Consider the following 13,246-nt stretch of genomic DNA (forward strand, 5'->3'; position numbering starts at 1 on the left):
TCTGTTGTGTTCCAAAATGTTCTGTTTTTTTTTTTGTTTTTTTTTGTCAGTGTACATGAATGAAGGTGTGTGTTGCTTGGACATTATCTGGACTGGACCTGTTTTAAAAAAAAAAAAAAAAACAACCTTTAAACGAAGCTACCGTATTTTCCGCACTATAAGGCGCACCTAAAAACCACAAATTTTCTCAAAAGCTGACAGTGCGCCTTATAACCCGGTGCGCTTTATATATGGATTAATATTACGATTCATTTTCATAAAGTTTCGATCTCGCAACTACGGTAAACAGCCGCCATCTTTTTTCCCGGTAGAACAGGAAGCGCTTCTTCTTCTACGCAAGCAACCGCCAAGGTAAGCACCCGCCCCCATAGAACAGGAAGCGCTTCTTCTTCTACTGTAAGCAACCACCCGCCCGCGTAGAAGAAGAAAAAGCGTGCGGATATTACCGTACGTTTCATTTCCTTTGTGTGTTTACATCTGTAAAGACCACAAAATGGCTCCTACTAAGCGACAGGGATCCGGTTCATGAAAAGACGCAATCTCTCCATCCGCACACGGATTACTATTTCACAGCAACTGATATTCCTGTGAACCGCACTGTGGATACAACGGGAGCACGTACGGTGAATATTCGCACCACAGGGAATGAGAAGTCATCCTTCACTGTGGTTCTAGCTTGCCATGCTAATGGCCAGAAACTTCCACCCATGGTGATATTCAAAAGGAAGACCTTGCCAAAAGAGACCTTTCCAGCCGGCGTCATCATAAAAGCTAACTCAAAGGGATGGATGAAGAAAAGATGAGCGAGTGGTTAAGGTAAGTTTAAGTTTACGCGAAGAGGCCGGGTGGCTTTTTTCACGCAGCTCCGTCCATGTTGATATACGACTCCATGCGCGCCCACATCACGCTGGTTTTAATATATTATTAAAGTTTGACTGACCTATTTGACTGTTTTTTTGACATTCCTTTAGCGCAGTTGGATGCGGCTTACAACACGGGGCGGCTTATAGGTGGACAAAGTTTTGAAATATGCCGTTCATTGAAGGCGCGGCTTATAACCCAGGGCGCCTTATGGTGCGGAAAATACGGTAATTTCATTTACAACCAGGTCTGGTGAAGATAAGGTCCTTTCTTTCCTATTTTTTTAAAAAAAATTTAATTTATTTTTTTTTTTTTTTTTATGGATAAGATAAATAAATATTTTCTTGGATAAAAAGGAAAGTAAACAATATAAAAATAATTACATAAGGGAGAAAAAAGAAAAAAGAAAAAGTAATTAAATGAAAATGTTAGTGGACCAGCGGCACAAACAATCAAGTGTGCTTCAGGGACTGTGTCCCTTGCAGAAGTGTTGTCCATGTTGTGGAAACCAGAGTATTGATGGCAGAAAGAAACAACCCCTTTTGTGTGAGTGGGTGTGTGTGAGTGTGAATGGGGGAGGGAGGTTTTTTTTTTTTGGGTTGATGCACTAGTTGAAAGTGTATCGTGTGTTTTTTTTCTATGTTGATTTAATTAAAAAAATAAAAAAATAACTCTTCCGGGACGCTACAATATACACCCCAAACTCAACCCCGACCCCCCCCCCCCCCCCCCCCCCCCCCCTCAAACCCTGCCCACCTCAACCTCCTCATGCTCTTCTCAGGGAGAGCATTTCCCAAATTCCAAGCTGCTGTTTTGAGGCATGTTAAAAAACAAAATGCACTTTGTGACTTCAATAATAAATTAAAGCTGCAAGCAGCATTGGTCGGGCCCGCGTATTTGGCAGGTGCTAGTCCTAAGTGTCCCAATACTTTTGTCAAGTTTTAGTCCCAAGTGTCCCAATACTTTTGTCCAGTGTAAGTGTCCCAATACTTTTGTCCAGTGGTAGTCCTAAGTTTCCCAATACTGTTGTCTACTTTTAGTCGTAAGTGTCCCAATACTTTTGCCAAGTTGTAGTCCCAAGTGTCCCAATACTTTTGTCCAGTTTTCGGCTTAAGTGTCCCAATACCTTTGTCCAGTGATAGTCATAAGTGTCCCAATACTTTTGTCTAGTGTACCTACCTAGTCTGCATTGTGTGGGCACGCTGGTGCTTCCTGCTTTTAAGGACCCATCTTAAAAAAACAGCAGCGCAGCAGCATCAGCGCAGCGGTTCTTTGAAGGGTCATAAAATCAAAACCGGAGCAGGTATCAAAACTCTTTCGCCAACTTTTAATCAGAAGGGTTCAATCTCTCTCCTGTGTTAGTTTGAAGCCGAAACAACAAACGCGCTTAGAGGAGATAATGTTTGAAGAAAGGTGACCGGTTTTTACAAAAATGTTGTGTTGAAGGGGGAATAGCAAACTTCCTGTAGATTTTTGCTGGGGGTTGTCAATTTATGAAATGTAGGTCTAAGTGAGACCTACGGAGAGGATTTTGTTTCATGTCTCTCCGACCTTCCCAGTGGGAGTTACAGGCAGTTGTGTAATTTTTTTCTTCCGAGGAGCAGTTTTTTCTCCGTTTTGTTAAAAAATTGCGCTAGAGCGCAATTTTTAAATTTGGGGTTAGGTTTTTTTATTAGATCACAATTTTTGCTAGTCCTGATGTGTGCGTTCAGTTTGGTGAGTTTTGAAGCATGTTAAGGGGGTCAAATTACAACTCAAAGAGGCAAAAGTGACTGTTTGTAGTACTTTTTTGTCTTGAAGGGGGAATTGCCAACTTCCTGTTGATTTCTGCCCGATGATATAATTATGAAAACTAGGTCTAAGTCAGACCTACATACAGGTTTTTGTTTCATGTCTCTCCGATCTTCCTAGTGGGAGATATAGGCAGTCTAGTTTTTTTTTTCTTCCTAGGGGGCGCTAGAGCGCAATTTTGAGTTTTGGGGTTTGGTTTTTTTTTTAAAAAAGGTAATTTTCGCAGGTCCTGATGTGTGGGTCAAATATGGTGAGTTTTGAAGCATGTTAAGAGGGTCAAATTACAGTTTGTTGTGGCGGCGGAAGAATAAAGAATAATAAAACCTTACAAATACAATAGGTCCTTATGTCCTACACTTCTCTTTTGTAAAGTAAATCTGAACAGCCGATATGGGCATCTACATCAAAAAAAAGATTGGGAATCACTGGTCTAAATGATTTAAAAAGCTGTTACAACTGACATATTATTGCTTTGAGGAACCGAATGAAGTGAAAGAATCACCTCTCGCTCCTAATTATCGTGGCATGTATTCAGAACAAGAGCAGATTTTCAAGCTGGCTGTGACCAACACACCAGCCGCCTGATGAACTTGAGATGATGCCACATTTTCCAGCAAAAAAAAATTGGAGCGCAAGTGAAAAAGACTAAATGATTAACAGATTTCTGAGTGCAGCTGCAGTCTATTATTGGGGCGATTTGTTATAATGTCAAATTACTCAAGCAGGAAGCAGCACTACTGAATGAATCACGCAGGTTTCAACGTTTGGACGCCTGCCTCTGTTTGTGTGTGTGTGTGAAGGCGTTTGATGTTGGCTCAAAAAAACACTTTTCAACACAGCGACAAGCAGACACTAGCTCACTAGTGTAGACACTGATTACACAATGTGTACTGTTTACACACGCCAGTTGTACAGCATCAGGGAGCAAATCAGCGCTCTAAAGAAGGGGACCTTGTTCACCTTCAACACGCCATCATCTCTGCTGTGAGAGCAAACAAAAGGCCGCTAATCGTTTGTATTCAGCAGATAAATGTTTGTTAAAATAGGAGGACTTACTGACCTATTAAAACCGCTGTGACCTTTCGCCTTAAAAAACATATACCGTATTTTTCGGGCTATAAGGCGCACTTAAATCCTTTCGTTTTCTCAAAACTCGACAGTGCTGTCAGGACTTGGTCTTGGGTGTGTGCTTTTCCGGGATGCAACGGAAAGTTGGCTCGGGCGAGACGGGAATGAAGGTACATGATTTATTTATTATCATCAAAAAAAAGGAATAAATGAAAGCGCGCACAGTGGCGGAGAATAACCTATGAAACCAAAAGACTATAGCAAAAAATACAAATGAAAAGCACGCACAGTGGCGGAGAACAAACTATGAACAAACAAAAAGACTATAAACATGGAACAAAAACTTACTTTGACAAGGGACATGAAGCAGGATCTTAGAGGATGAAGAGAGTACATAAGCATACATGTGGAGAGGTCGTCAGAACGACAAACTGAAAACAACGAACTTAAATACTATGGACATGATTAGTGAAAGCAGGTGCGTGACTTAAAACGTGAAACAGGTGCGTGACGTGACAGGTGAAAACTAATGGTTGCTATGGTGACAAAACAAAAGTGCACAAAAAGTCCAAAACCCAAAACGAACATGACCAAAACAAAAACATGGTCACACAGACATGACAAGTGCGCCTTATAAGCCGGTGCGCCTAATGTACGGAAAAATGTTGGTTGTGCTTACCGACCTCGAAGCTATTTTATTTGGTACATGGTGTAATGCTAAGTGTGACCAGTAGATGGCAGTCACAAATAAGAGATATGTGTAGACTGCAATATGACTCAAGTAAACAACAAAGACATATTATCTGGTGTTTTGTTTTCGCAATATTATTCAAAAGCAACGTTTCTTACTTTCTGGTACCTGCTGATCTGTATTTGGGATCTGCATAAGTCCTGAAAAATTGCGCGGGTCCGCCTTTTTAGTCCATGTCGACCCCGTAGTCGATGAGATTCTTCTTTTTCCTCTATCTTCTTGTTATGTGACATGCATCCTCCACTGTTGCCATTTGTAATATAAAGTAGTGTAAAGTTCTTACTTATATCTGTCAGTAAACCATACTTGCCAACCCTCCCGGATTTTCCGGGAGACTCCCGAAATTCAGCGCCTCTCCCGAAAACCTCCCGGGACAAATTTTCTCCCGAAAATCTCCCGAAATTCAGGCGGAGCTGGAGGCCACGCCCCCTCCAGCTCCATGCGGACCTGAGTGACGTGTTGACAGCCTGTTCACACGTCCACTTTCCCACAATATAAACAGCTAATGATGGAGGGCGAGTTCTTGGTTTCTTATGTGGGTTTATTGTTAGGCAGTTTCATTAATGTCCTCCCAGCGCGGTAACAACACACAACAACAGCAGTCAAGTCTTTGTCTACTGTAAAGCAGTTCGTCTGCCGTAAACAGCAATGTTGTGACACTTTTAAACAGGACAATACTGCCATCTACTGTACATGCATATGTGACCCACCCATAATGTGTCACATTTTTGTGTTGATTTATTTATTTTATTTTGTGTCTGTCATTACACATTTATCAGTATTCACATTGGTCAGTAGGGCGTTTCTTCCCAATTGAATGCCATCACCTGCAGACCGGAAGTGTCTTGTCATTCTGATGAGCGCGACCAGTCTGAACAATTGAAACGTCCTGTGTGCTTTTTCCTCCTGTATAACAGGTTAGTTTTGGTGAATCAACTCACTGAATAATATCCATGTGATCTTTATAAGTTTAAGTACACATTCTGATGGTGGAGCCTAACTCTAAAGTGTTTGTGAGTTGTATTTGTGAATGAATCCAGTGCACAGCTGCAGTAATCAATACAAAAAGGCGACGTGAGTACGCAATGTTTATATAGGAACTTCTGATCCTAATTCAGACTCCCAAATTAGAGCTCCCGTTTTCTTATTGATTTTATAATGTATATTTGTATAATGTGTGTGTTCTGAAATAGTGACAGAGAATAGAACAAGGATGGACAATTCAACCCTTAACTCAACAATGAGTAGATGAGTGTTATGTGTGTGTATATGTGTAATTAAATGAACACTGAAATTCAAGTATTTATTTAATTTATTTATATATATATATATATATATATATATATATATATATATATATATATATATATATATATATATGTATTAATATATATATGTAATAAAAAAAAAATATATATATATATATATATAGCTAGAATTCACTGAAAGTCAAGTATTTCTTATATATATATATATATATATATATATATATATATATATATATATATATCTTAACCACGCCCGCAACCACGCCCCCCACCCCCCACCTCCCGAAATCGGAGGTCTCAAGGTTGGCAAGTATGCAGTAAACTCGCCATGAAAGCACTAAAACATACCGGTGTAGTGAGTTTACATTATTCACCCAAGGAACTTTAGTTATTAGAGAGTTCCGGTCGGACGGTTTTTCACGGGACTTGTTGTTATTTCCGGATGAGGAGATGCTGCTCCGTTATTAAATGAAGTAAAGTCTGAATGTCTTTAAAACAGTTAGCGCCATCTTTTGACACTTCTTCCACCCCCGTCCTTGCACGCTACACCGCTACAACAAAGATGACGGGGAGAAGACGCTGTCCAAGTGGAGGCACGTAAATAAGACCGCCCACAAAACGGCGCATCCTGAAGCGACTTGAAGATGATGTGTAAAACATCATCTATGCGACATTTTGAGCGAAGAACCACCATTACATGTTATGTCTGCACAAAAAATCATCGGTTGCCCCCTCCCCTCCCTGAAGGATTTACACAACTCCCGTTGCCTCAACAGAGCAAAAAACACCAAGGACAGCACACACCCTGGCTTCCACCTGATCCACCTGCTACCATCGGGCAGGCGCTACAGGTGCATCAGAGCCAGAACAAACAGGCTCAGAGACAGCTTCTATCCCAGAGCTGTCACCATCTAGCTCTCTAACTTATAATAAATAATTCAACCCTATACAATATCCTACCCTAATACCCCACTGTGCAATATTACCCTTCGAGTGCAATACATCCGACACTGATTGCCATTACTTTATTACTCTAGTACTCTTGTTTTGTTCTGTATATTGTACAGTTTTTTGTATATTGTACAGGATTGCTTATTATTTTTATTGGATAGTAGTCTGTTTATTTCAATTCTTAGTTTTATCTATTACTTCTTGTGTAATTTATTTTTATTCCATATTTGTTCCCACTACCGCACCTTAAATTGGAGTCCTTAATCTCGTTACCGTATTTTTCGGACTATAAGTCGCAGTTTTTTTCATAGTTTGGCCGGGCTCCAGTGCGACTTATATATGTTTTTTTCCTTCTTTATTATGCATTTTCGGCAGGTGCGACTTATACTTCGGTGCGACTTATACTCCGAAAAATACGGTATATGCAAATATAATGACAATAAAGTCAATTATATTCTATGTAGACCACAAGGAAGTCTTTTACATTAATGCGCCCTATAATTCGGTGCGCCTTTTGTATGAAAATAGACCGGTGCGCCCTATGGTTCGGAAAATACGGTACTGTAGATTTCCCACACATTATTTCTAATATAATTTGACCTGCTACAAAGAAATTTGTAGCAGAATCCCATTGGGTTGAGGTTTTTTTGCCCTGATGTGGGATCTGAGCCGAGGATGTTGTTGTGGCTTGTGCAGCCCTTTGAGACACTCGTGATTTAGGGCTATATAAGTAAACATTGATTGATTGATTGAATTTTCCATTATGTCCTTGCTCAGTACAACGTGAAAAGTCATTGTCGTTACAACTTGGGTTGCACCAATCCACTTTGCTCACTTCTCATCCAATCCTAACACCTTTGGTTTTCTTCTGATACTGTTCTTATATCAGGGCTAGGGACGGGTACCAAATTCGGTATTTTTATAGGCATCGACCAAATTTCGTTGGCACTACTGGGTATCAATTTACGCACATTTAAAATGTTGCCTGTGACCGGCTGCTCAAACATTTGGCAAGGAAACAACTAAGAAAAACTGCAAAAAAAGACGTAAAGCAGACTGATAAAAAATACTGTACATCTACGGTATTTAAATACAAATATTTATATACATATATTCATACAAATATACACAGTACAGGCCAAAAGTTTGGACACACCTTCTCCTCATTCAATGCATTTTCTCTGTTTTCATGACTTTACATTGTAGATTGTCACATCAAAACTATGAATGAACACATGCAAAGTTATCTACATAACAAAAAAAGGTGAAATAACATGTTTTATATTCTAGTTTCTTCAAAATAGCCACCCTTTGCTCTGATTACTTTTTTGCACACTCTTGGCATTCTCTCCATGAGCTTCAAGAGGTAGTCACCTGAAATGGTTTTCACTTCACAGGTGTGCTTGAAGCTCATCGAGAGAATGCCAATTGAACATATGCAATATGTTCAATATTTACAGTATTTTGATCATTTTAATTTCGCGCATCTGTTTCCATAGCAACGCATGTTTGACTTCTGGCAACATGTGTGTTCCTACTTCCGGAATCAAACACGAGTGTGTTTTCTAATCATGGCAGACTTGGTAACAAACAACGAAGACCATTATTTCTGGACAAATGAGGATTTACAACCTTATATTTTTGAATATACTGCTGCTTATAGAAGCGAGCACGAAGGAAGAGCGAGACGTTGGAGCAGATGGGATGAAAGCCATTTTGACGCTATTAATATGGAACTTGGAGACAAGCCATTTCAACATAAATGGAGTGCTTACCCAAAATCAACAGGAAACGTGCCCGACCAGCTGGACCAGACGAACAACTGTCCATATCAAGTGAGTCACTTTATTATTGATCATGATACACGCAACACGTCATGTGTGTTATTATTTTGGAACGGATAATTATTCCCGTATAGGCTTTTGAATATTCTTCACGGAATGACTGCAGTTTTCTTTTCGGTTTAAGACTCGTATGCGATTTTTCTCCGGCTGATTCCATGATCGTTCGCTCGTTTGGAAACAATGGCCTCGTGCTTGGCAGCGGTGCTATAAATAGCCTCACGCATGGCATTCGGAATGGCTCGATAGGAAGTTACGGGAAGCAGTGTCGATTGTCATTGTTGTTACGCGATTTCGTGAATAAAACTTAAAAAAAAAAATTATTTTTTTAATTACCGTATTTTCCGCACCATAAGGCGCCCTGGGTTATAAGCCGCGCCTTCAATGAACGGCATATTTCAAAACTTTGTCCACCTATAAGCCGCCCCGTGTTATAAGCCGCATCTAACTGCGCTAAAGGAATGTCAAAAAAACAGTCAGATAGGTCAGTCAAACTTTAATAATATATTAAAACCAGCGTGATGTGGGCGTGCATGGAGTCGTATATCAACATGGACGGAGCTGCGTGAAAAAAGCCACCCGGCCTCTTCGCGTAAACTTCCCTTAACCACTCGCTCATCTTTTCTTCATCCATCCATCCCTTCGAGTTAGCTTTTATGATGACGCCGGATGGAAAGGTCTCTTTTGGCAAGGTCTTCCTTTTGAATATCACCATGGGTGGAAGTTTCTGGCCATTAGCATGGCAAGCTAGAACCACAGTGAAGGATGACTTCTCATTCCCTGTGGTGCGAATATTCACTGTACGTGCTCCCGTTGTATCCACAGTGCGGTTCACAGGAATATCAAAAGTCAGTGGAACCTCGTCCATGTTGATAATGTTCTCTGGCCGGATCTTTTTTTCAGCTATCTTGTTTTTACAATATGCACGGAAAGTAGCCAGCTTTTCTTGAAAGTCTTTAGGCAGTTGCTGTGAAATAGTAGTCCGTGTGCGGATGGAGAGATTGCGTCTTTTCATGAACCAGAAACCTGTCGCTTAGTAGGAGCCATTTTGTGGTCTTTACAGATGTAAACACACAAAGGAAATGAAACGTAATATCCGCGCGCTTCTTCTTCTTCTACGGGGGCGGGTGGTTGCTTACAGTAGAAGAAGAAGCACTTCCTGTTCTATGGGGAAAAAAGATGGCGGCTGTTTACCGTAGTTGCGAGACCGAAACTTTATGAAAATGAATCTTAATATTAATCCATATATAAAGCGCACCGGGTTATAAGCCGCACTGTCAGCTTTTGAGTAAATTTGTGGTTTTTAGGTGCGGCTAATAGTGCGGAAAATACGGTAATGAAAAACCGTATTTTTTATCACTGCAACCGTAACCCGGAATAGGTTGATGAAAACCGTACTAATTACGGGAAAACCAGAGTAGTTGGCAGGTATGGTACCACTCCATTTATCTGTCTTGTATTTTAACAAAGAAACAAGGAGGTCACAATCTTCGTTCAATGAATGTTCTGCAATTTGTCGTCCCCAAAGTAAGAACTGAACTGGGCAAGAAAGCATTTAGGTTTTCAGCACCGAAGGCTTGGAGTAACCTACAATCCAATCTTCAACTTCAAACCCTTGTTACATTAAATGAGTTTAAAGCTTCTGTGAAAGGATTGCAGTCTACCTTGTCTGTATGCACAAGTTTTAATGTTGTACGTTTGATGTTTTATGTGTTGTTTACTGTTTTTAATGTAACCTTGCTGCTGCCCTTTGTGCCAGGTCTCCCTTGGAAAAGAGATCTTTGATCTCAATGGGATTTTACCTGATTAAATAAAGGCTAAATAAATAAAAATAAAAACATTTCTTTGCATCACAAACCTATCTGAATGTGTGTGATGATAAACAGTTTTACCTGTAAGTCCATGCTCTCAGCAAAGACCTGAGATTTGCTCTTCAGCAGGGAAACTATGTCCTTGAACACCTCACTCGTTCGCTCGTAGTTGATCTCGTCCCCCTCCGGCTTGATGCCCTGTGTGAAAAAACACTTTCAATAATTCTGGACAAACCCCAATTCTTAAGTGACCCACGTGCCAGCGGGAAGCAGCCTGAGGCCAAGAGAGCTGAATAGAGAATCTCCAGGTGGCCTCTGAGGGGAAGTGTAACACCATGTTAACCGCTAAATTAGCTTTAAGACGCTACTGCAGGGGTGCTCATTACGTCGATCGCGAGCTACCGGTCGATCTCGGAGGGTGTGTCAGTCGATCACCAGCCAGCCATTAAAAAAATAGTCCTAAAAATGAGCGATCATAAATCTTCACTATGACGTCACTTTCGTCACTTGATTGACATTCACGGCACCCGAGGGTCTTCTGAGATGACGCTGGCTGCTGCCAGCTCATTAAAATTACCGACAGGAAGGCGAGAAACACTTTATTTCAACAGACTCTGGCGCCGTACCTGTCGTCAAAACTCCAAAGACCGACTGCACAGTTGCGCTACCAAAACAAGAGTCTCAGAAAGCTGGCGTGCACAAGCTAGCAAGCTACGGAGTTTGCCGACAATGTATTTCTTGTAAAGTGTATACAAAGGAGTACGGAAGCTGGACAAATGAGATGCCAAAAACCAACCACTTTCATGTGGTATTGGACAGAAAGGAGGACCCTTTTCTCCTCCATTCGAAAATGCGGACGTTTTAGCACCACTGTCTGATTCCAATCAATGCAAGTCATCAGAATCAGGTAATACACCAACTTATATTCTTGTCTTCATGAAAGAAAGGAATCTATATGTGTTAAACATGCCTGTATTATCTTTAAACACCTTAACTTGTTAACAATATTAACTATATGTGTTAAACATGCTTGCATTATCTTTAAACACCTTTAACTTATTAACAATATTAACTATATGTGTTAAACATGCTTGTATTATCATTAAACACCTTTAACTTGTTAACAATATTAACTATGTGTTAAACATGCTTGTATTATCTTTAAACACCTTTAACTTATTAATAATATTAACAATATGTGTTAAACATGCTTGTATTATCATTAAACACCTTTAACTTGTTAACAATATTAACTATATGTATTAAACATGCTTGCATTATCTTTAAACACCTTTAATTTATTAACAATATTAACTAAATGTGTTAAACATGCTTGCATTATCATTAAACACCTTTAACTTGTTAACAATATTAACTATGTGTTAAACATGCTTGCATTATCTTTAAACACCTTTAACTTGTTAACAATATTAACTATATGTATTAAACATACTTGTATTATCATTAAACACCTTTAATTTATTAACAATATTAACTATATGTATTAAACATTCTTGTATGATCATTAAACACCTTTAATTTATTAACAATATTAACTATATGTATCAAACATGATTGCATTATCATTAAACACCTTTAATTTATTAACAATATTAACTAAATGTGTTAAACATGCTTGTATTATCTTTAAACACCTTTAATTTATTAACAATATTAACTATATGTATTAAACATTCTTGTATGATCATTAAACACCTTTAATTTATTAACAATATTAACTATGTGTTAAACATGCTTGCATTATCATTAAACACCTTTAACTTGTTAACAATATTAACTATGTGTTAAACATGCTTGCATTATCTTTAAACACCTTTAACTTGTTAACAATATTAACTATATGTGTTAAACATGCTTGTATTATCTTTAAACACCTTTAACTTATTAATAATATTAACTATATGTGTTAAACATGCTTGTATTATCATTAAACACCTTTAACTTGTTAACAATATTAACTATATGTGTTAAACATGCTTGTATTATCATTAAACACCTTTAACTTGTTAACAATATTAACTATATGTATTAAACATGCTTGCATTATCTTTAAACACCTTTAACTTGTTAACAATATTAACTATATGTATTAAACATACTTGTATTATCATTAAACACCTTTAATTTATTAACAATATTAACTATATGTATTAAACATACTTGTATTATCATTAAACACCTTTAATTTATTAACAATATTAACTATATGTATTAAACATTCTTGTATGATCATTAAACACCTTTAATTTATTAACAATATTAACTATGTGTTAAACATGATTGCATTATCATTAAACACCTTTAATTTATTAACAATATTAACTAAATGTGTTAAACATGCTTGCATTATCATTAAACACCTTTAACTTGTTAACAATATTAACTATATGTGTTAAACATGCTTGTATTATCATTAAACACCTTTAACTTGTTAACAATATTAACTATATGTATTAAACATTCTTGTATGATCATTAAACACCTTTAATTTATTAACAATATTAACTATGTGTTAAACATGCTTGCATTATCTTTAAACACCTTTAACTTGTTAACAATATTAACTATATGTATTAAACATACTTGTATTATCATTAAACACCTTTAATTTATTAACAATATTAACTATATGTATTAAACATTCTTGTATGATCATTAAACACCTTTAATTTATTAACAATATTAACTATGTGTTAAACATGATTGCATTATCATTAAACACCTTTAACTTGTTAACAATATTAACTATGTGTTAAACACTCTTGTATTATCTTTAAACACCTTTAACTTGTTAACAATATTAACTATATGTATTAAACATACTTGTATTATCATTAAACACCTTTAATTTATTAACAATATTAACTATATGTATTAAACATT

General features: G+C 37.8%; 1 protein-coding gene across 1 annotated transcript in view; it reads right to left on the minus strand.

Moving 5' to 3' along the window:
• Positions 1-13,246, minus strand: part of odad2 (outer dynein arm docking complex subunit 2) — a 250,447-nt gene that overhangs the window by 200,516 nt on the left and 36,685 nt on the right. The window contains exon 7 of the mRNA XM_061965922.2: positions 10,424-10,540. Coding sequence (XP_061821906.1) covers positions 10,424-10,540 — 117 coding nt within the window. The remainder of the gene's footprint in view (positions 1-10,423; positions 10,541-13,246) is intronic.

This window comes from Nerophis lumbriciformis, linkage group LG07 (assembly GCF_033978685.3).
Source record: "Nerophis lumbriciformis linkage group LG07, RoL_Nlum_v2.1, whole genome shotgun sequence".
NCBI classification, from domain to species: domain Eukaryota; kingdom Metazoa; phylum Chordata; class Actinopteri; order Syngnathiformes; family Syngnathidae; genus Nerophis; species Nerophis lumbriciformis.